Genomic DNA, 22,310 nt, shown 5'->3' on the forward strand with positions numbered 1-22,310 from the left:
GATGTTTTTCCTATGTTCTCTTCACAACCCCTGTTTGTGGTAATTACACAGAAGCAGATCTCTACCCTTCTAATGCAGGGAGGGCTCACTGAACTGTGTGCACGCCTCTAGAACAGTGGTTCTTCTCCTTGGCCTCACATGCCCTGAGGAGCATTTTTTTTAAAACAGACCAGTGGAACCAATCTCTGGGGGTGGGCCCACATTGGCATCTGTTAAAGCTCCAAGGTAGAGAACCACTGCTCTAGGGAAAAAAGAGAGGGAGAGAGAAAGAAAGAAGGGAAGAAAAGACTGAGTGGTTCTAACACTCATGACGTCACATGATGTACCTCAGTGGCTGTCAACTCTCACTTCACTGGAATCACTGGAGAGTTAAAGAAAAAACCCAGTCTTCTTCCTCCTTCTCCATTCTCCATTCAGGCCTAAAGCCACTAGCTGACCACACTGTGGTTGGGAGTGGCTGTGGGGTGTGAGCTGGGGTGGGAGAACTGTGGTGGGCCAGAGTAGGGTGAGGAGGACACCTCTGCAGACTTAGGGACAACTGGATTTGGGAGTTAGAGCCTTAGCAAGGTGTCCACACAGGAGAAGGCATGCAGTGGAGTTGGGAGATTGGTTACGTATTGGAGGTTAATTAAATGAGTGAAAATATTAAGGCTAGTGGAAGCCAGGTTTCTTACAATTGGAGGAGGGAGTTATAATTGCAAAAAGGGAAAAAAACTAGACTCATCTCTGTGGTGGTAAGATTGGAATTGGATGTATCAATGTGGGGAAAAAATATATTTATATATATAAAAATTTGGACAGATGTGTCTGTGTGTGTATGTCTGTACACACATACATACACACGTATACACATAAACATATATATGCATGCATATAGTCCCTAGCTTTGTCCACTGAGAGGGCCTGGGAGCAGTAATGCCCCAGTACCAATGAGCATACTTATCACTCAGATCTTGGCTTCTAAATACCATTTTCCACTGAAAGGAACCAAGATTCTTTAGAGAAATGTCTGCTTCCATGACTAGGGGTTGGGAAAGTACACGATGAGCCTGAAACACTTTGTTGTGAAAGTCTTCAGAGAATGATGGGGACCTGTCAAAGGAGGCAGAAGCCAGCTTGAATGGGCTCCCATTGCCACATCAGGGACAATCTGAACATCCAAGTTAATAATGATGGTAAAAGATTACAACCATGGAAGAAACCAGGAAACCGCAAGCTGATATTGATATTGATTTTAAAATGAGTTAATGGAAAGTGATGAGGAATAGGCCATTTACACAGTTGCTAAATACCTGCCTACAAATGCTTATTAATTACAAAAGGAGGGAAAATCGTTGACTGTGGTGAAGCCTGGCAAGTACTCCTTTGATCAAGTGATCAAAGTGAACAACATCAGTTTGGGACAAATCAAAATCATGCGCCACTGATAGGATGTAATGAGAAAAGCACATCTCTTCTGTGATATTCCTGCCAGAGGTGCGTGACCTGAATTTAATCATGAAAATATATCAGACAAACCAAATCTAGATATATTCTACAAAATCTTCATGTGTCAAGGTCATGGGAGTTAAGGAAAGCTGATGATTATTCTAAACTAAAAGAGAATTGATGACTAGATCCAATGCTTGATCCTGATCTGGATCCTTTTGCTATGAAGGACATTGTCAGAACAGAGTCTTTTTTTTTAAATACATCTTGATTGGAGTATAATTGCTTCACAATACTGTGTTAGTTTCTGTTGTACAACAAAGTGAATCAGCCATATGTATACATATATCCCCATATCCACTCCCTCTTGAGCCTCCCTCTCACCCTCCCTCTCCCACCCCTCTAGGTCGTTGCAAAGCACTGAGTTGATCTACCTGTGCTATGTCGCTGCTTCCCACTAGCTATCTATTTTACACTTGGTAGTGTGTATATATCGATGCTATTCTCACTTTGCTCCAGCTTCCCCCTCCCCACCATGTCCCCAACTCTATTCTCTATGTCTGTGTCTTTATTCCTGCCCTGCCACTAGGCTCATCAGTACCTTTTTTTTTTTTTTTTTAGATTCCATATATATGTGTTAGCATACAGTATTTGTTTTTCTCTTTCTGACTTACTTCACTCTGTATGACAGACTCTAGGTCCATCCACCTCACTACATATAACTCAATTTCGTTTCTTTTTATAGCTGAGTGATAGTCCATTGTATATACGTGCCACATCTTCTTTATCCATTCATCTGTCGGTGGACACTAAGGTTGCTTCCATGTCCGGGCTATTGTAAACAGTGCTGCAATGAACATTGTGGTACACGTCTCTTTTTGAATTATGGTTTTCTCAGGGTATACACCCAGTAGTGGGATTGTTGGATCATATGGTAGTTCTATTTTTAGTTTTTTAAGGAACCTCCATACTGTTCTCCATAGTGGCTGTATCAATTTACATTCCCACCAACAGTGCAAAAGGGTTCCCTTTTCTCCACACCCTCTCCAGCATTTATTGTTTCTAGATTTTTTGATAATGGCCATTCTGACTGGTGTAAGGTGATACCTCATTGTAATTTTGATTTGCATTTCTCTAATAATTCATGATGTTGAGCATCTTTTCATGTGCCTTTTGGCCATCTGTATGTCTTCTTTGGTGAAATGTCTATTTAGGTCTTCAGCCCATTTTTTAACTGGGTTGTTCATTTTTTTGATATTGAGCTCCATGAGCTGTTTGTATATTTTGGAGATTAATCCTTTGTCTGTTGTTTCATTTGCAAATATTTTCTCCCATTCTGAGGGTTGTCTTTTTGTCTCATTTATGGTTTCCTTTGCTGTGCAAAAGCTTTTAAGTTTCAATAGGTCCCATTTGTTTATTTTTGTTTTTATTTTCATTACTCTAGGAGGTGGGTCAAAAAAGATCTTGCTGTGGTTTATGTCAAAGAGTCTTTTTCCTATGTTTTCCTCTAAGAGTTTTACAGTTTCTGATCTTACATTTAGGTCTTTCATCCATTTGGAGTTTATTTTTGTGTATGGTGTTAGGGAGTGTTCTAATTTCATTCTTTTACATGTAGCTGTCCAGTTTTCCCAGCACCACTTACTGAAGAGGCTGTCTTTTTTCCATTGTATGTTCTTGCCTCCTTTGTCATAAATTAGGTGACTATATATGTGTGGGTTTATCTCTGGGCTTTCTATCCTGTACCATTGATCTATATTTCTGTTTTTGTGCCAGTACCATACTGTCTTGATTATTGTAGCTTTGTAGTATAGTTTGAAGTCAGGGAGCCTGATTCCTCCAGCTCTGTTTTTCTTTTTCAAGATTGCTTTGGCACTGTAACACTGCACATGTGTTACTTTTACATCATCACCATCCAAAGGGCAGACATCATTCAAGACTCACAATAGCCAAAATAGCCAAAGTAAGTGAGTCTTGAATGATGTCTGCCCTTTGGATGGTGGCGATATAAAAGTGACACATGTGCAGTGTTACAGTTTCACCACATGAATATCCCAAGTTTGATGGTTGTATTGTATAAGGGAAGTGTGCTAGCACTGCTCTTCAAGTCTGAATGTACATTCCAATCTCCTGGGGATCTTTTTAAAATGCAGATTCTGATTCAGTGGGTCTCGGTGGGGCCTGAGATTCTGTCAGTCTAACCAGCTCCCAGGCGACACCCATGCTGCTGGCCCAGCGACCGCACTCAAAGTAGCAAGGGCCTAGGAAACCTATGGAGAACATTCACTCTTTGCCTCTTAAACATCCACCTTCCCCCTTCCTTTGGTTCCAGACTCTGGTTTTCCTTTGGGGATCATTCCCTGCCTGCTTTCTGTGCACCTGTTTTGGGTCAGCTTGTCCTCAAGGCTCAGGCATGAAGCATGTGACTTGGGCCTGATCCATCCCATACCAAGCCACTGTGAAAGGTTCCAGGTTGGTTCTGAGACTCAGCCAGGGCCAGTGAGATGCAACTGTAAGAGTCCTGGCTGAGCTGACACAGTGTCTATAAACCTCTTCATCTTCTGGAGCCTTCCTTGGCTTCCAAGCCTCACAATGGCTCAGACTTGCCTTCTGCCCACTAACTCCTAAAGGCCTCGAAGGCCTTTCTGACCCCCCATGACTCCACCACATAGTAGCCCTGTGACCTTACTTAGCAAACAATTACTCTGTGCCTCTCTTTCTTCATCTATAAAACAGGATACTGTCCACCACAAAGGGTTGTTTTAACAGAAATTAATGATGTGATCCACATAAATAAAGTGTTTTGCCCTGAACCTGGTGTGGAGCAATTGCTCAGTAAATATTTAATTGTTGAGTTTGGCTTTTGGAGCCCATTACCTCACACAAAAAGAAGGGATGGCACCTCGCTGGTATGTTTTAGGTCCTTTTCTGTACTGAGAATGGCTCAACAGAGTTTGAGGACCCTGGAAGATGAAGCCAAATATTCCACTAACTATTATGTTGTTGTTTCCGCATAGCCTAACTACTCGATTCATACCTAATTTGCTCCTGTCTTGTATTAGTTGCCTATGCAAATACATATCAAAAGGAAATAAATTAGCGACATTGTAGGTGTCCCCAAGTATGGTTTTCACATTCCCAGTAATGGCAAGCTCTGGCCGGGGCTCAGAAATATCTTTCGACTGTCTTTATTCTACTGCCATCCTGTGGCCATCCTGTGCCACTGCAGCACTGTGGACAGGATGTAGCTGAGCTTTGTGTTCTCACGGTCCTCCTTGTGCCTGGGAAGGAGCTCCTTGGGAGGGAGTGCAGCGGAAGGGCCTTCTCGAGTCCCCCACCGGCGGGCAGGAGTCTGGGCATGAATCACCAGTCCTGACTTGACTTCTGTTTGATGAACTTTAAGGACATATAGTACAGGACCATGAAGCCACCACTGATGCCTATGACGAAGAGGTAGATGGTGTAGAGCGGGTATGAGCCCAGGCCCATGGCGTTGAGGATCTGGGGACAGAGACATCTGTGAGCTCATTAAGAACATGCTCAGACGGCTGCCATCTCTTTAGCGTCCAAGGCCTTGGCTCCTTACCGTGTCTCCCGGGATAGGGATGGTGATGTTGCCAGCTGCCAGGTGATATGTGTGCCCACCAAACTGGATCTGCATCAGCCCTTCAAAACACCATCGGAGGAAGGACACCTTGGAAATCCACGCGGGCACTGGAGGCGGTGAGAGTCACATTACTCACACAGTCTAATCATCTGCTCCCTGGGAAGTGAGCCTGGAGAGTGGCCATGGTGGCTCTGACCCAAGGACAGCAAGTCCCCTGAGGGAGCAAGGAGGGGTGGGGGTGAGAACAAAAGGGTGAACGGGCAGAGGGGACGCTCGGGACGTGGACTGGGGCAGAGGGACCTAGTGGCTGCAGGATCACCGCACGTTTGACCCATAATAACCCCAGAGAGTAATTTCATCAGGTGTCCAGCATGTGCTCAGCTTCACATAGCTTACGGACTGGAGAGACTCAGCAGCCCCAAACCAGAGGTTACTGAGTCTGTACCCTGACCCTGCGGAGGCATCATGGTTCAGGGAGGAGGAGGAAGGAACGAACCCTGACCGCACGGGACAGGAAAGGCCTGTGCATGGTAGGGAGTGGAGTTCCTATAGAGAAGGGATGCACAGGCTCCATCGTGTGAGCGTGGAGTGTCTTGGGGGCTTCAGAAGAGCTGGGTGAGGCAGCAGGAAATGAGCAGCCCCAGGAGCACTCGAGGAAAGCAGTGGCTGGATTTGCACCTTAGGAAGCTCGCGCTGCATGGGTGAGGGTTGAGAGGGACATGGAGGAACCAGGGTCACAGATACCGGACTATCACAGTGGCCCAAGATCGGCTGATAGGGGCCAGGGTCGGGGGGATAAGGCAAGAGGACATTTCAGAAAGACACGGGAGGCAGAATTGACTTGACTCACTGGTGACGTGGAGGGTGAGGGAGAGTCAAGGGTGGCCCCTGGGTGTCGGCCGGGCTGTATGAGAAGGTGCCATCTGCACCACCTCCCACTCCCCCTGCGTAGAGCCACTCCCTTGGCACCTGCTCCCAGAAGGGCCAGCTTTGAGTTGGACCTAAGGGATGAGCTCTCATCTCCAGGGGAAAGCAGGCTAATCCAGCCACAGAAGGCCTCAAAAAGCTTGACCAGGTGAGGGGAGCAGGCCTCACCTGTCCACAGGTTGTCCAAGCTTATCATGAAGCCCCCAGTGAGGTAGAAGGAGTTGTAGAGAGCGTTGCCGAAGAAGGAGGACATGTGGAAGGTGGGTAACAGGGCGGCGGTGGCCAGGGCCATGGTTCTGCAGCAGAAGACCACCAGCCACACCAGCAGGAAGTGCAGCAGGAAGGGCTCGGGGCCCGGGCGCAGGTTGGCCAGCCAGTAGGTAGGCATCCCATAGATGATGATATAGACACAGTGCTCGGGAAGCTCCCCTAGGATCTGCGAAGGACAGCCCTTGCGAGGATGTGGACCCAATGCCTTCATCTGCTACTGTTCTTTAAATGTTCAAAAGCAGCAGACCCCGGTGACACCAACCTTCCCTCCTGGTGGTTTGACTGGGGTTGCAGCACGGAGGGCTGGTGGGCGTGGGTGTGTGGGACTCTCAAGCATGAGCTCACTGCTGGCTTCCCCCTGCAGACGTCAGGTGCTCCCTCTGGGGCAGTTCAGAGCTCCTAAGACCTGGTTTCAAGTCCCCACCCTGCCTGCCCAGACCTGGTAGCTGTGTGGCCTTGAGACAGCCACATAACCTCTCTGAGCCTCCGCTTCCTTGAAATGAGGACAGTCACACCTGCTTGACCCGCTTCCCAGGGACATGGTGAGACTGGAGAGGTGAAGTATGCTAGGTGTTTCCCACCTCTTCTTTGTTAGGTTTCTGATGACCAGAAAAACGTCATTCCTGGTCCATGGTCCTGGCCTTGTGGTAAATGTTTAAACAATATCAAGTCTCTGAAACTCCCCTGAGCAACGTGGCATTTGTAACCACAGAGGATACACGGCCCCACAGTTCAGCAAAACGCTTCCCTGTAACTTCTGTACAATGTGGAGCAGCTTTTTCTGCTCCTCCTCCCACCCAGGGTGGCCACTCTCTCTCAGGCCTGACCAGTCACCTTGGCAAAGAAATACGGCTCCGCAGCGTACAGCCCATCTTCTAGTTCATAGTAAAGCAACGCCCTCTCCGAGTGACCTAGAAAGGGGAGAAAAGGAGAATGAAAAAGCGAAATTAATTTACAGTGTCTCTGTTTCTGAGTCTCTCTTAGAACAATTAAAAATAGTTTTATTGCCTCAATGTCATGTATTTTTTTTAAAAACAGGCAATTTTAGATCCTAATTTAGATGTTTGTAATTTTGTGAGTTCTGCATTGCTGTCAGTGTAACTCCTGCTAGGACAGGAATGCCTCAGACTCCTTGGTAATTTGTTCTGATTTGCATACTAATATTAATGTTCGAACTTGAAAAACAACCATCATCTTTTATTTCACAGTCACGGTGAAATTATTCAGCAAACCCGTCTTCTCCAGGAGCTCAGAGGAGCTCAGGCCGGCCCTGGACCAGCTCATAGCATGGCCGACGCTGCTGCACGTGTGGGTCATGGAGAGCAGGCCACACTCACATTTGGCGATGACATCCAGGATCACGTTGAAAGGGACGAGAGCTCCGATCATGAACAAGAGGGCCACCGTGTCCATGAAGGAGAGCTTGACGGCTCCATGGCCATAGTAGAGGAACCCGATGATCAGGGACATCAAGCAGGCCTCTGCCCCGTGGATGAGGAGGGCTGGCAGGTCTCGGAAGTCGTTGGAAATCTGACGACTTAAAAAACAGAATAAAGATGTGCCAAGGGGACAATAGGCACCAGCACTGTGACCTTGGCAATGTCCTTGAACCTCTGTAAGGCTCATTTTTCTCCTCTGTACCATGGGGAGGGCAGTGCCCACCTCACAGTTACTGTGAGGGATCAAATGAGAAAATCGATGAACGCATCTGTCTCACAGTAGGTACCCAGTCAAGGATTGTGACTTTTATCACCAATGTATCGCCTTGCGATTTTATTTAAAGAAGTTATCCTGAGGAAATAACCAATCAAGAGCATAAAGGTGTATGTACAAGCATGTTTGTCATAGAGTTACTTGTGATAGCAAATGACTGAAGGTGATCTGACCATCAATATGGACTTAATGGGTAAATGAATTATGGCTAGATTTGGAAACCCTGAGGAAGACCTAACCAGATGAGAGGCAGAGGTGCTATTCTAAGTGGGGGGGGGGGGAAAGAGGGTTATGGAACAACACATATGATCCCATTTATGTATTAAAATGGTTATGTGCATGGAAACATCTTAGACTCACACCAAACACTCAGGTCTGGTTTTCTCTAAGGGCTGGTGTATCAGGGAACCTTCCCTTTCCACTTGAGGGTCTCCTGTATCGACTGAATTTTTCATAGTGATTCTGGGTGATTTCTATGAGCATCTGGCTATCAAGGAAATTGTGATTTTGTTTAAAGAATCAAAGTAAGAGGAGTGCTCTGTAGCACATGGAGGGCTGGTGCTGGTTTTTTTCAAATGATTCTGCCTCTTCAAATTCAAATTCCTCCTTCAAATTCACTTTAGATCCAAAGGGCTTAATATGATACAACAAAGACTTTTGGGGAGTGTGGGTGTGTGTGTGATGAAATGGCAGACAATTACCGGATCAGCGTGTCAAACTGCTGTAGGGGGCCAGGCAGCTTAGTGGGAGTCTGTAAGGGGTTGGTGTCCCTCGGGGAAGCCGGGCTGTCAGGAGACAGAGAGTGTCATGGGGGCTTGGGGGCGGCCACCTTTTGCAGGGCGCTCTCTACGCAGGGCCACCTGGCTGCCTTACCTCCGCACGTAAGTGCCCACACCCTGCTCCCTTGACTCCACTGTCCACAGAAAGTCATCGAAGCCACGTATTCTTTCTTGAAACAAGGCTGCAAGGGACTGAGCCTTCTCCCTGGTGGCCACTTCCTGCTCTTTGCTCCGCCTGTCGATGCTGGTCAAGTCCACTGTAAGCAAAGGGCGACCCGGGCCCCGCAGGTGCTCACAGCCCATGATGCTGCTCAGCCCCCGGGGCCCCCGGGACATGCTCCCCACCCTCTGAGAGTGGACCATGAAGTGACGGTCAGAGCAGAGAGAGGCCGAGAGATGCCCAGGGCTGTCCCCGATGTCTACAGAGAGCCTTCCTCGGGAGAAGGGCCAGTGAACGCTGGCACTGGTCCCACCAAGCAGGCTTATTATGGGGACATCCCCAGGACAGAGAAGGAGGCTTTGGGCTTTTGGAGCCCAAGGCCACAGCACAGTTATGCCCTGGCTCCAGCTCCAGCCGTCCAAGAAGCTTGTGATGAGGACTCAGCCTCCCGGGTGTGCCTACCACGGGGAGAAGGCGGGCCGGCCACGGGGAGGCTGAGCAGTCTGGCTCCCGGCAGCTCTAGTTCTCAATGTGAATTAGTCACTTTGGCTTCCCAAGCAGCCTGCCCAAAAGGGAAGAATGTTTTGGCTGGAGGGTGCCAGGGCCTGGCCAAATATTAAGTATAATTCTCACTGCCCCGGGAGAAGGGAGCCAGCACGACCAGCTGGAGAACAAGGCTGGGCCACACCACCTCCATGTCACCCCGCTGGCAGCACCTGGTAGCCCCAGACCACAGCCCTCCTCTCCCGGGGCCCCTGAAAGGCCAGAAGGGCACACCCACCAGTCACAGCCAGGGCCTTCCTAGGCCTCTCCTCCCTCCATCCCTCCCTTGGGCAGGGGGTTCCTCTTAACCTCTCTGCTTCTTCCCTCCTCCCATTTTCATGACACATCTCAAGGCAGGATAACGTCTCGGAGAGGCCTTGTAAACCATGAAAGTTCCCTTCAGTGTGCGGGGCCCTAGCTTCAAACGCCAGATTCTCTGCCAGACCGTGCGGCCCGGATCCGTGAGGGCCATCTGCCCCAGGGTTTGTGGGCAAGAGCTCCCCCCGCCACCAAAAAATGATAATAATATAAAATTAAGAAAAAGAAAAAATTTTTTTTTCAGATCTGGCCACCTGACTTCTGGCAACTTCTCTCTAGGGTTACAGCATATTGTTCCCAATGGCCAGGCTGGCATGTGCCCTCTACCCCCTTATCTGGGGATGACCGGCCAGAGGATGACACACTGGCAGGAAGCCAAGCTGGCACGTGGGCACAGGGAGGGAGGGTGACCTCTAGGTGAGCTCACACAGTGGCAGTGAGTGCAGAGGGCGAGGGCTGGTGGGCGAGAGAGAGTGGCCTGTCCTCCTAGGGGAGGGTTGGAGGGTAGATGCCGGGAGGAAGGCGTGGGCAGCAGGGCCTGGAGTCTGGGAGGGGCTGGGCTGGGAGGTGGGAGGCCCAGTTCTGCCACCTGACTATAAGGACTCCAGTTTTCTCATCTATAAGGACGAAGATGACCGTGGCCTGGCAGGGCTGTGAGGGTCAAAGGGACACCCTCTGGTGCTTGGCACCTGTGGGCACAGTGTCTGCCCTCAAGGAGCTGGTCCTTGTCATCATGTTTACTGGGGAGGCCCTTGCTACGCCAGGCCATCCTGGGAGGAAGGCTGGGCTCCAGGTGACCTATGTTTGGGACAAGCCACAGCTGCTGCTTCCCCAGCCCTGGTGCAACCACGCAGCCTGTCCGGCAGCACAGCATTCCTCAGCACTCAGGATCCAGGCACCTGCTTTCAGGGTGGGCATCTGGAAAGGCAACTGTCCCCACAAGAATTGAGGGCCATATGCTGAGGCCTCAGGACCCCAAGCAGAAAGGCATCTCTGGGGCTGACCGCAATTTTCATATCTAGAGATTCATTGGCCAAGACCACCAAAAAGCCCTGAGCTGGCCTGGGCCCTGGGTCCCCCCTCCACCACCCAGAGCCTCTGGGCTCCCTGCCTTTGTGGGGGAACCAGGGCACGGCTTTAAGATTTCCTGGTGGCTTCCGACCTCAAATACCCTGTTTCCCTACAGAATCTGAATAAAGACCACAGTTCCAGAAACTGATCCAAACTCTCTTGGATTATATCTCCTCTGGTTTGGAGCTCTCAGAAGGTTCTTATCTGTCATGCACACAAGGGTGGCTATGTCAGAAGCTGCTTTCTTCAGGCCCCCATTCCTAGCATTTGATGCTTGGCAAACTGAAGCCTGTAATACACCCCATCTGCCCCCCTGTCTCCATCCTCGGTCCTGTTCTCCTGAAGCTTCTGAGAGTTTCTCTCCTGGCGGGGTTCGGGGTGTAGGGGAGCCCTGTTCCTTGCCTCCGGCCCGGCTGGCTCACCGTAGTAGTCGGCAGGGTTGCTGTAGCGGGGACAGGGGTGGCCGGCTGCCGTGAAATACTGGACCATGTGCTGGGCTGCCCCCAAGTAGATGGTGGTGCCAGACGTCATCAGGAGGACCAAGTCAAACAGCCTGAAGATATCGGAGCGAGGCTGGTGGATGGAGATGAGCACCAGCCTGTTGCCTTTGGCCAGCCTGGACAGGGTTTTCACCAGGTTGTGGGCCGTGAAGCTGTCGAGCCCAGAGGTGGGTTCATCCAGGATGAGGATTCCTTCCCAACAAAGAGAAGCCTGGTTAAGGGGCAGGGCTCCGGCCGGACCGGATTAAGCCAGGCGGGCGGTGCAGGCCCCTCCGGCCTCACCTGGGTTCCACAGCAGCTGCACTGCGATGCTGACTCTGCGCCGCTCGCCCCCGGACACGCCCCGCACGTAGGCGTTGCCCATGCGCGTGTTGGCGCATCGCCGCAGACGCAGCTCCGCGATCACGTCGTCCACCTGGGAGGCAGGGGCCTGCGGGTTTAGGAGGGCTGCGCCGGCCTGCTCGCCGCCAGGCCTGTGCTGACCCGCAGTGGAAAGACGCCTGGATTTACGGCGCCAGCCTTCATTTCCCTGATGCAACGTTTGTTCCCTGATTCTTTCCACACATGCAGAGCAGCTCCCACGTGCCGAGCACGGCACCACTTACTGGGAACGTGGCCATGCCCTGGCTTTCAGCCCGCACGGAGAACCGGAAAACAAGTAAGCGAATATTCATCACTCATTTGGGGCTAAGATGGGACTTTAAAGGAAAGCGGGAGATGGAGGGGCAGGGCTGAGCACACGGTGGACGTTTTCGGATGGACAGTTGGTGAGCTGGGTTGCTCAGACTTGACCTGTGGCTGGACCCTGAGGCAGGGAGTGAGGGACGGGGAGGGGAAGGGTGTTCTGGCTCCTTGGGGGTCACTGGGGTCTCTTAGTTACCCTTTTGTCGCGCTGGGCCTGGGAGAAGTCTCTGGGCAGGCGCAGCTGAGCAACAAAAGCCAGCGTCTCGCGGACGGTCAGGTTGGGGAGCAGCTGATCGTGCTGGCGCACGTGGGCCACGCACTTCCTGACCAGCTGGGGCGTGCTGCGCTGCCCGTTGATCCAGATTTGGCCTGACTTAATCTTGCCGCCGTGGCCTCGCCCGGTGATCACATCCAGCAAAGAGGCTCTCCCACAGCCTGAGAAGCCACCAGAAGTATCCCTGAGAGCGGAGCTTCTGCGGGGGCCAGCCTGGAAGCCACTGCTGCTCGTGCACTCTCCAGCCACCCCAGACCGCTCTGTCCTTGCAGATGTAACCAGCCCTTAGGGAAGGTGGCACAGCTCTCAGACCTGCCTGGGGCAGCCAACTTGAGCATCCTGGGGAGTGCGGGGTGTTCAGGCCAGGTCGGCCTGTGGCTGGGTGACAGAAGAAGGCTAGAGTCCTAGTTGCCGCATAACTGCCTATGCCTGGAGCGATGTACCCACCCCCCCCGCCCCCCGGTCCTCCAAGCAAGGCTGGTGTTAATTGCACTGTGAAGCTTAACTATTTTTGCCTGGCAAACATGCCAGCAACATTTCATCATTCAAACATCATTTGGCTCAGAAGCTGGCATTGTGGGAAGAACTAATTCTGGAGAATTAATAGGGTGTCTTTTAAAAATGCAAAACTGGAACCTATTTTCAGAAAGGGAGAAAAATAGAGAAGTAATAAATGTGGAAATGATTTTAAAACTACAGTACAGTGTACATATGGGTTCTGAATTTCTCTACACCCTCTGCACTCTTATTTTTCTCAGTAGTACCTTCCACTCTTAAAAAAAAAAAAAGGATCCATGACACGCAAATTAACACCATCCACTTCTGAATGACATAGTGCTTGCTATCAATTTGGGGAAGTAAGTGTCAGATTGGATCAGGTTCCATGAGATTCCATGAGACTCTTTCTTTGGCAGCCATTTGAACTGTAAATGCAAATAGGGTTCAGGCTCTGAGAAGGCCTTCTTGCAAAGGTGCTGGGAATAGCTCAGTCCAATTCCCCCAGGTGGGGTTTTGGTTTCCTTATTGCAAACTCCTTTTGGAGGGCCAATTTTTCAAGTAGTTTTAAACAGGGAAAACTTCAATACACAGTGTAGCAGCGCTTCCTTGCCACATGTCCAGGCCTTCCGCAGGCAGCCCCCTGCCCCCAGTGCAATAAGCAGAGTTCCAGAGGCCTCCCCGGTGATCCTGCTGCTTACCCACCGGAGGTTCTCAGGGTGGAAGGGGACCTGTACGCTGCCTCCTAGGTGTACCTCATTCAAGGTATCTGAGAACTTAGGTGGCACAAAATAGCCAGGAGAGAAACCAGAGGGGAGATCTCTGGCCCTGCTCCCGGCTCAGCCTTGGACATCATAGGATCCAGGCTCTGGGAGCCCAGGGGACTTTGCTAACATTTATAGGGACCTTAGGATTCCCAGTCAGGGAGCAGGACAACTACATTTCCTAAACAAAACCGTGGGAGGTGTGGGCAGCCTTTCCAGGGGAGGTTGCCAAGTATATTTGGGGAAATCCTCCGCGAACCAGGAGAAAACACCCACAGGCATGCAAGACCCTTATAAAATGGCTGGAATCTCCAAATTCATTCATTGGAAAACGCCTTTGGCACTACTGCTGATTCTGTAGAAGAAGCTAAAATGCCTGGGGGGCTGTTTTAATTAATTTCATTTTACTATTATAATTTTGGTGAGCGGAATATAGATCACAGGTGGTATAATTGGTAAACCTTTCTAAGAAATCATCTAAATAACTTCAGCCAAGTAAACCTGCAGCTAAACAACACTGAGCCTAGAATCGAAAGTTCTGGAGACGCTCATTGTGATTCCTGCTTGGCCTCTCCCGACTTCCCTTTTCTTCAACTGCAAATCAGGGGTGCTAACAGCTGCAGGGCTGTGTGTGGCCAGGATTAACAGTGATGACTCTCAGCTTTGTGGAAGTGCCTAGAAAGGCCCACGTGTCCGCTCGGCTCTCAGTTCATGAGAAAAAGCAGGTATAACCAGAAAAGCCACCAGGTGTTACAGACAAAAACAAAATTGGCCTGTGAAGTTTCCACATTTTTCTTGTTTAGATCCGAATTGCAGGGGCAGGACCAGAAGTTGGCGGGACTTGATTTGTGGGAGTTGTTTCAGTTACAAAGTGCTTTTGCACACATCGTTGCATTTGATCTTCGGTTAGACAATAAACAGAACTTCCCCATCAGAAGACTAAAGACTAAAATGTTCAAAAAGTTGAGTAATCTCTACTTCTGGAAAGTATTAATTGAAAGGTATAAAGTGCTCCCCCTAACACTGTGTAAGGGAGAAATGCCTTGATCTGTGTTTAAAAAGAAAGAAAGAAAGAAAGAAACAGCAAACCCCAAATGGAGTCACTTGTCCTAAGCCCCACACCACCGGACTGAGACTTAATACCTAACTTAATTACAGTTTCAATCTCTCCCGGGAGTGGAATCTTTAACCAGCCCATCTGACATTACCTGGTCAGCACTGATAGACCCCTACTGTCCCCCAAAGGAAGGTGACCTTGCCTAAAACAATCAGCCCTTTGCTAAAATAACTTCCTTGTCCTACCTCCTTCTGCCTATGAAAGTCTTTCATTTTGTACAGCTCTCCAGTGCTACTTTCTGTCTGCCAGATGGTTTGCTGCCCAATTCATGACTCGTTGAATAAAGTCAATAAGATCTTTAAAATTCAATCAGTTGAATTTGTTTCATCATCTGAGAACCAGGAGACCAGAGTTCTAGTTCTTGCTCCGCATTAAACGTATGTCCTTAGACATCATTCCTCTTTTCTAAACTTTGGTCTTCTCACCTGTCAGATGAAGGGGGAGTGGTATGGGGCAGGAAGATACTCTAGCAATATTGAGAACTAGGTAATTTGAAAACCCTCCTCTAAAGATGCTTCCAGGCTGGTCAGGAGAAAGAAAGGTAGAATACAGTGGAAGGGAATGAACTCTGTTCTCCAAGCCCCCTTCCAGCTCTGGCATTCTACACTTTTAAGTTTGGCCTGCAGAAGTGACTTTTTGAAGCACTCCAAAAATCTGGATCTTTGCAGATGGTTGGAGGTTTAGCTAAGACTTGGGGTATCTGAAAAGTGAATTGCGGCAGGGGGTGTGCCTACCCACTGTTTGACCAAAACAGGAATCTGATTCAGGGGGAGCAACCAATGAGTGCTTCCTGTGGTGGAGGAGTCCCCTGGAAAGAACATTCAATTCCAAAGCTGCATGATGCTCTTGGAAAGGCCTTACCTTGATATTAATGAAGGACCAAAACTCTGGCTGTAGCTGTAAGAGGCCCACTCATGATTCATAAGGGCAGTGACTGCCTGAGAGCTCGTAAATGGAGGAGCTGAGATTTGAACCCAGCTGTCAGACACAGAACTTGTGCTCTTATCACTCTGCTATATTATTCTGCTGGTCAGCAAAGGGTTCTGTGAAGAGCATCTGTTTGTTTGAGGGACCACTCTGCATCCCAGGAGAGAGAGAACCCATTGCCCCGCTCTTTGCCCTTATTGGTACCTGAGCTCCCTATGACGGCCAGCATCTGTCCACTCCTCACTTTGAAGCTCAGATTCTGAATGCCCAGCTCACAAGAGTCCTTGTGAGATGTCCAGGGCATCCTGAAGTGAGACAGCTGCTTAAACCAAGGCACCTGGGAGGCTATGTCCGCCTGTGGGGAGACATGGAAAGGTTCCTCAGAGAGCTTCACTTCTGTCCAGCTCCCTCCAGGAGACATCCTCCTGCTGATACACAACAGGCCTGAGGGGTCCCCCGCTCAGGTTCTATCAAACATGGAGGTGGACCCCACCATGCTGAGAACCTGAAGCTGCCATTTCCAAGTCTGAAGAGAAGACTTGGGAAGCATGTGTAATAGCAGAACAGAAATAAATACACAACATGGAGGAACTTCCTTGGTGGCCCAGTGGTTAAGAATCCGCCTGCCAATGCAGGGGACATGGGTTCGATCCCTGGTCTGGGAAGATCCCACATGCCGCGGAGCAGTGAAGCCCGTGAGCCACAACTACAGAGCCTGCTCTCTAGAGCCCGCAAGCCACAACTACTGAAGCCCGCATGCCTAGAGCCCATACGCTGCAACAAGAAAAGCCACTGCAATGAGAAGCCCGCGCACCACAACAAAGAGTAGCCCCTGCTCGCCGCAACTAGAGAAAGCCCGCATGCAGCAACAAAGACCCAATGCAGCCTAAAAAAAAAAATACACAACATAAAAAAATTAAAAAAAACACAACATGGAGCAAAACAATGTTTTTATTTAATAGTAATTTACTAATAACTTACCGAGCATTTACTGTGTGCAAGGCATTGTATTCATCTGCTTATTATATCCATTATCATTCAGTCCTCATTGCAAACCTACTATAACATATGTACTGTTATAAACCCTGTTTACAGATGAGGCTCAGAGCAGTGAAGTACCTTGCTCAAGTTCACACAGCTAGTAAGTGGCAGAGCAGAGAAAGGTTGTGGTGTGGCTTGTCAGCTTGTTCTAACTCACTTCCCCAGGAAGCCAGACTTGGGCCTCTGAGGTTTACCATCCCAGGTCTCAGCATGTTCTGCCTGGGCCACCTGGTATCTGGCCCTGGGGAGGTGTGGGAGATAGGGGTCTTTGAATCTAACCAGGAGATTCCTGAGAGCCTCTGAAAGGGCAGCAGTCCTTGCACTCATATTTTATTAGCTCCAGGGAAGTACATTTTACAAAAAGAAAAAATATATATATATGTATATACATATATATGTATATGTATATATATATATATACACACACACACATATGTGTATATATATGTATATAAAACTGATGAGATCTGAATAAAGTCTGTAGTTTGGTTAATGGTATTATATCATGGTTAATTTCTTAGTTTTGATCACTGTGCTATGGGTAAGCAAGATGTTAAAATTAGGGGAGGGTGGGCAAAGTGTATATGGGAACTCTGCACTATTTTTGCAACTTTTTCAGAAGTCTAAAATTATTTCAAAATATAAAGTTAAAAATGAGTTTTAGAGATTTCTTTCCCACGGGTTCACATGGTTGGCTTTATGTTTTAACAAAGGTCTCATTCTCTTTTTCATGCCTGTCAACCTCCAGCTCCAATATGTGTAGTTGAGGGAAGTCTCCGTGGTGCTTGCACCCAAAACGTGAGGTATCACTGTGGCCTGGACTCTGTCCTTAGGGGCAGAGGGCCCCCAGATGGGTTCACCCTTCCCTTCCACTTGGGGAATTGTTTGGCCCTCCCTGCCTGCTCCTCCCACCTGCACTCAGGTGTGCCTCTACCTGGTAGCTGAGATCTCGGACCTCCAAGGTATTGGACTGGCCACTGTAGGTGAAGTACAGGCTGTTGTCACTTTCAGAGGAGAACACGCTGTCCTGGAGGCCCTGCCGGGAGACATGACAGGTGAGGGGCTCCTTCAGAAGGAGGAGGACATAGGAGAAAACAGAGAGAGGAGACCCAGAGAGGTGAGAGCAGGAGCTAGCGTGGGTGAGATCCCGAGTGGACAAGAGATGGATTTGCAGGAGGAGCCCAAGGGCTCTGAGAAGACAGGAGCATCCGTGGGGGCAGGGCTTCTCTTCCCTGCAGAGAGAGCTTTGGGGCTTCCCTCCAGCACGGCTTCTGGCCCCAGAGAAGCTCAACCACAGGCTGCTGGAACCTGAACGCAGGTCTCTCGTGGAAGAGACCCAGACCCTGGACTGGAGAGAGCTTTGTGAGCCTCTGTGCTCAGGGAAGGCCTGAGCTGGGGGCTGGCCTTTAACTTTCTCTTCCCTGCATCTGGCTTAGTATCTCCTGATGCCAAACAGACTTTCCATACCCAGCATGTGAGAGGAAGACAGCTGTCGACGAGCTAGTGCTCAGTACTTGTGAAGACACTACCATTAGAAAAGTTGCATCTTATCTTGGTAAGGATTTTTCACAACAAAGCTCTTCCAAATGCTGTTGGGAGATTTTAGAGGAAGTCCCTGTCATCACCATCGTTGTCATCTCATCCTCATCACCATCTTGTTGCTGTTTTTGGAGTGCTGCTTTATTTGAATGTACATCAAACAAATCAATGTTTCATGGTATCAGCTGATAACTTCGAATGATATTAACCACCTGCAGATCTGAATTCCTTCTGTTTTATCAATTCAGTCATTTAAATCACTGAGGCCCAAGCAAGGAAGAACCTGCGTCATAAGATTTCTGTTATTTTTTTTTTTAACGTATTCAATTTTTCTTCCATTGCAGTAGTGCAGGGGAAAGTACGCATTCATTAACAAGTTCCTGTTGATAACAAGTTCCTGTTGATTCCGATCTTCCCTCAGACCTGCCATTCCCCCACTGATGTGTTCCTTCAATCAGTCAATCAAGCATCCAACAAATACTTATGGGGGCCCACATCATGCTTTAGTCTTGGAGTTTGGGGTGTGACTGTGAAAAGGACAGTCTTTGAGAAGCTTAGATTTCAGTGGATGAGACAGGTGATGAGGATGGAGCAAGACAGGCCAGATGTAGAGGCAGGCTGACCTTGAGCACCCGATCAGGCTATATTTTCACTGTCTCCACAGCTTTATGTGTGCTTTATGTGAAAACAACATGGCTTGTGGCTTCTGTGAAAATAACATCCAGCAGTCTTTGTCAAAGCATCCCTGCGATGTTGGAGGTAAAAGGTCCTTAAAAAGGACATTGAGACCAATGGAAGTGGAGGGAAGTAAATACGGGGGACAGTCTGCTGCAGGCTCACTGTGAGTAACCCCCGGAGTTCTGGGAGAGTGTGGAAACAGCAGACCATAGCTACTTACCTTGTTTAATGTTTAAACTAGTACAGTAAAGATCCTATATTATATAGAAAAACATAGGAAAGATCAACAGCTAAGTCAGCAGAAGGACTGTCTTTGGGGTATAGGAAGGGTTACAAGAGGGAAGGGTCCATGGTGGGTAGGGGGAGTGGATGGGCTTCAAAGCTATTGGTAATTTGTGATGGGTATGGGAGTTCACCATTCTTTAAACTGCTTTGGCTGAAATATTTCAAAATATGTTTTCAAGTTGAGAGCGTGTGTCTGTGAGGAGAAGTCCAGAGTTCCACTCTCACCTCAACCCTCAAGCTGCAGGAGCCGGAGGTGGAGGTGGAGGAGGCGAGAGGGTCACGCCCTCAGAGATGGAGAATGAAGCCGGTGGGGAGGTCATGGGCAGTTCTGGATTCCGGCGGGTCAGCCCTGCAGCCCTGCCCATCAGTCACCACCTCCACAACCAGCATTCCCACTGCCTAGTTTTCCTCTTGTATTTGGTTAAACCATCAGAAAGTCTGTCCATTGCTGAGAGACTCATTTGGGCTAACATGCATCCTGCTTGTTTGTTCTTAAAAGGTAAATATCTGCAGGAGGAACATTAGTCAATTGTATAAGGTATGAGTTAGCTCAGAATTTGCTTCTGCAACAAACACCTGGGCCAGAATCTCCCCAGGTTAGATTTGGAGGTGGAGGTGCTGCTAAGAAAGGAGGGCTGGACAATATGTGGCGGTGACCTTAAGCCTAGAGGCTTCCACTCTCCAGGCGGGAGCTTGGAGAAGGTGGAGGGTGCTGGGGCCCTGGGGAAAGAGGTGTCAGATGGGAAGACAGATAAAAGGAAGGAGAGAGGTGCATGCTCCCTGCTCCTCGGCTTCTCCAACCCCCCTTCACCCTGGGCTAAGTCGGCAGGCGCAGGCCAGCCAGGGGCCCCAGCCACCATCAAGGGCCTGTGCCATCCAGAGCTGCGTAGACCGCTCAACTTTCAGAAGAGGAGAATTCGTGGCTAGGCTGGGGACCACCTCTGTTCCATTTGGAAATATTTTCCTTGGCTCCCAGGAAGGATTTGTTAGAGCCTTCCTGAGGTTTTGACAAACTCTCTGTATTTTTCGAATGCTTAAATATCTATTCGGCTGACATCTTAATCAGTATGACTGTCAGAACATCACTTGAATTTCTGACAGGTGACACCCAAAAAAGCAAAAGCAGGTTTATTTGTAGGTAACCAGCTCGGCTGCTGCTGGGCTACATTGTAATTTCTCCTTGTATTAACTTCTGATCAAATTCCTGAGTCAGAAGCAGAGAGGAGAAGGAAACTCAGGGAGCGCAGAACCCAAGTTCCTTGCTCTAAGATGAGCAGCCCGTGCCCTGGAGAAGCAGTGTCATGCTGAGGACGCCACACTGAGGCCTGCGTCCCTCTTGTCCTCCTCAGGCCAGGCTTTTGTCCACACACTGAGGAGCCTGTGGGCCGAGGGCACCTGCCACTCTGCGTACCCACGACCCCAGAATGCCCTGTGCAGGTGGCCACAAGCCCACTCCCAGGGCTGCATGAACTTCGCCCCAGACCTATCCTCCTGGGCACCCCAGGCCAGAGGGGCATTTGTTTGCGGAGGGTATGGATGGAATGTGGGTGGGCAGGATGGGGCGACCACGTAGGGGTGTGTGTGGTCCTGTGTGGTGTTGGGTGTGGGCAGATAAGGGAGACAGGCTGTGGCTTGGGCTGGAAGCCACAAATCCTAGAATTTTTCAATTTACACTTGGCCTTCCACGTTGTGAAGAAGGTATGTCAAGCTAAGGGGATAAAAACTATTTTATTTAATAGCTTTTAACTTGACTGATAACTTTTAAATATCTCGACATAGGGTACATAGCCCTCAGCCTCTTGTTCCAGGCTCCATAAATGTTAGGGGCAAACTGTCGCTTGGCACCTTGAATAACGGGAGTGGAGAAAAGGCAATTGGAAATGGCAGGGCCTGCACACATTCCTGGATGTCAGATTCGGGCAGTTTTTGCATCCCAAGAGGTGGTGGCTGAATTGTCAGACCTTCTAGAAAGTGTCCCCGAAGCCATGGGGGACTTTGTCTCCTGTTCAGGCTGTGAGCAAGCACTGCAGTCACGGCTCCTAGGAATCCTTTCCCGGCAGCGGTTGGCCCCATGGGGTGGTCCCAGAGCACAGCTGGTCACCTGCTGGGGCTGCAGAGCTGGCTGGGAGCGGTGGGTTCCTGGGCCCTGGCTGAAGGCAGGTCCTAGCCACTCAAGGCCAGTCCAGGTGGCCTGTGGCCCTTCCTGTGGTGTGGAGCCCGCAGCCCTTCATGTCTTTCTGTCTCCACCCCTCAGCCCACTCACAGCCAGAGAAGACAGATGGGACAGTGGCATGAGGCGGGGGTGGGGGGGTGGGCATCTGCTTCCTTTCTGTCTTCCGATTTCACTTCTTGCTTCAAACCCCACCCACATCCTGATTTCAGTCAAAGGCCATTTTTCAGGCAAACATTTCTCATGTAAATTGAGGGCAGAGACCCTGTACCTCTTGGCCCCCTCGTGTCGTGTATTCCTTCCAGCTCTCTCCGGGATCTTACGACCACCTGCTGTATTTGGAGCATAAATTCTGATGTTCCCACAGAGTCCTCTGTCATCGTGTCTCATCAGTTTGCTGCCACTGAGGCTCTGAGCTTGACAGCCACACGGACAGAGGAGACACTGCGACGTCCCCGGGAGGTGTGAGCGCCTTTTCCGTGATGGAGCCTCATTTGGAAAGAAGCCAGATCAGCTCGGGTCGCAAACAAGGACATCATTTCCCTGTAGGAGCACGTCTCAGGACAGGAAGTGACCTCAGAGGCCCCCCACCACCCCCTGGCCCCTGAGTCCGCTCCCCTCAGCCCTCTGATGCCCAGGAAGTGGCATCCTGCTGTCACGTACTCACTCTCCTTGTGGTCCTGCTGGTGAGTTAGGACCGCAAGTTCCTGAGGGAGAGAAAGGTCCAATGCGCCCCCTCCCTCCAGCACTGTGGTGACCGCCCATCACTCACCGAGTCATCCTGGGGAGCAGCCCTGTCCCCCAGCCCTGTCTCCTGTGGGGTCTCCTCAGCCATGGGGCCCAGTGGCATCTGCGCCTGTCTCTGCAGCTTCCTTTGGACTTCACCACTGCCGGCCAGGGCCAACGTTCTCTGTCTCCCAGAGCCAGGCAACCTCTGGTCTGGCTCCCAGCATTCCTCTCTGGCAAGCCCTCCCGCAAACATGGGCTGTGTGCTCTGCCCGCTGCCGAGATAACACACAGACA

The 22,310-nt window shown here is 49.8% G+C and overlaps 1 protein-coding gene across 2 annotated transcripts; it reads right to left on the reverse strand.

The window, feature by feature from the left end:
* Positions 1–1,995: 1,995 nt before the first annotated feature.
* Positions 1,996–22,303, reverse strand: ABCG8 (ATP binding cassette subfamily G member 8). 2 transcript variants are annotated; one of them, XM_082358161.1, is made up of 13 exons: positions 22,060–22,303; positions 17,550–17,651; positions 15,779–15,929; positions 12,194–12,432; positions 11,596–11,728; positions 11,236–11,505; positions 8,816–8,978; positions 8,644–8,727; positions 7,567–7,766; positions 7,064–7,140; positions 6,128–6,395; positions 5,012–5,139; positions 1,996–4,926 (listed from the first exon to the last, which is right to left on the reverse strand). In XM_082358161.1, exons 1-13 carry the CDS (start codon positions 22,267–22,269, stop codon positions 4,789–4,791), a joined length of 2,163 nt encoding a protein of 720 aa, XP_082214287.1. In that variant the 5' UTR covers positions 22,270–22,303; the 3' UTR covers positions 1,996–4,788. The 2 variants fall into 2 exon arrangements, with proteins under 2 accessions (XP_082214287.1, XP_082214288.1); XM_082358162.1 differs by lacking the exons at positions 1,996–4,926; positions 5,012–5,139 and adding an exon at positions 5,148–5,246.
* Positions 22,304–22,310: the final 7 nt, after the last annotated feature.

This window comes from Balaenoptera borealis (assembly GCF_965194805.1).
Source record: "Balaenoptera borealis genome assembly, chromosome: 15".
In the NCBI taxonomy this organism is placed as follows: domain Eukaryota; kingdom Metazoa; phylum Chordata; class Mammalia; order Artiodactyla; family Balaenopteridae; genus Balaenoptera; species Balaenoptera borealis.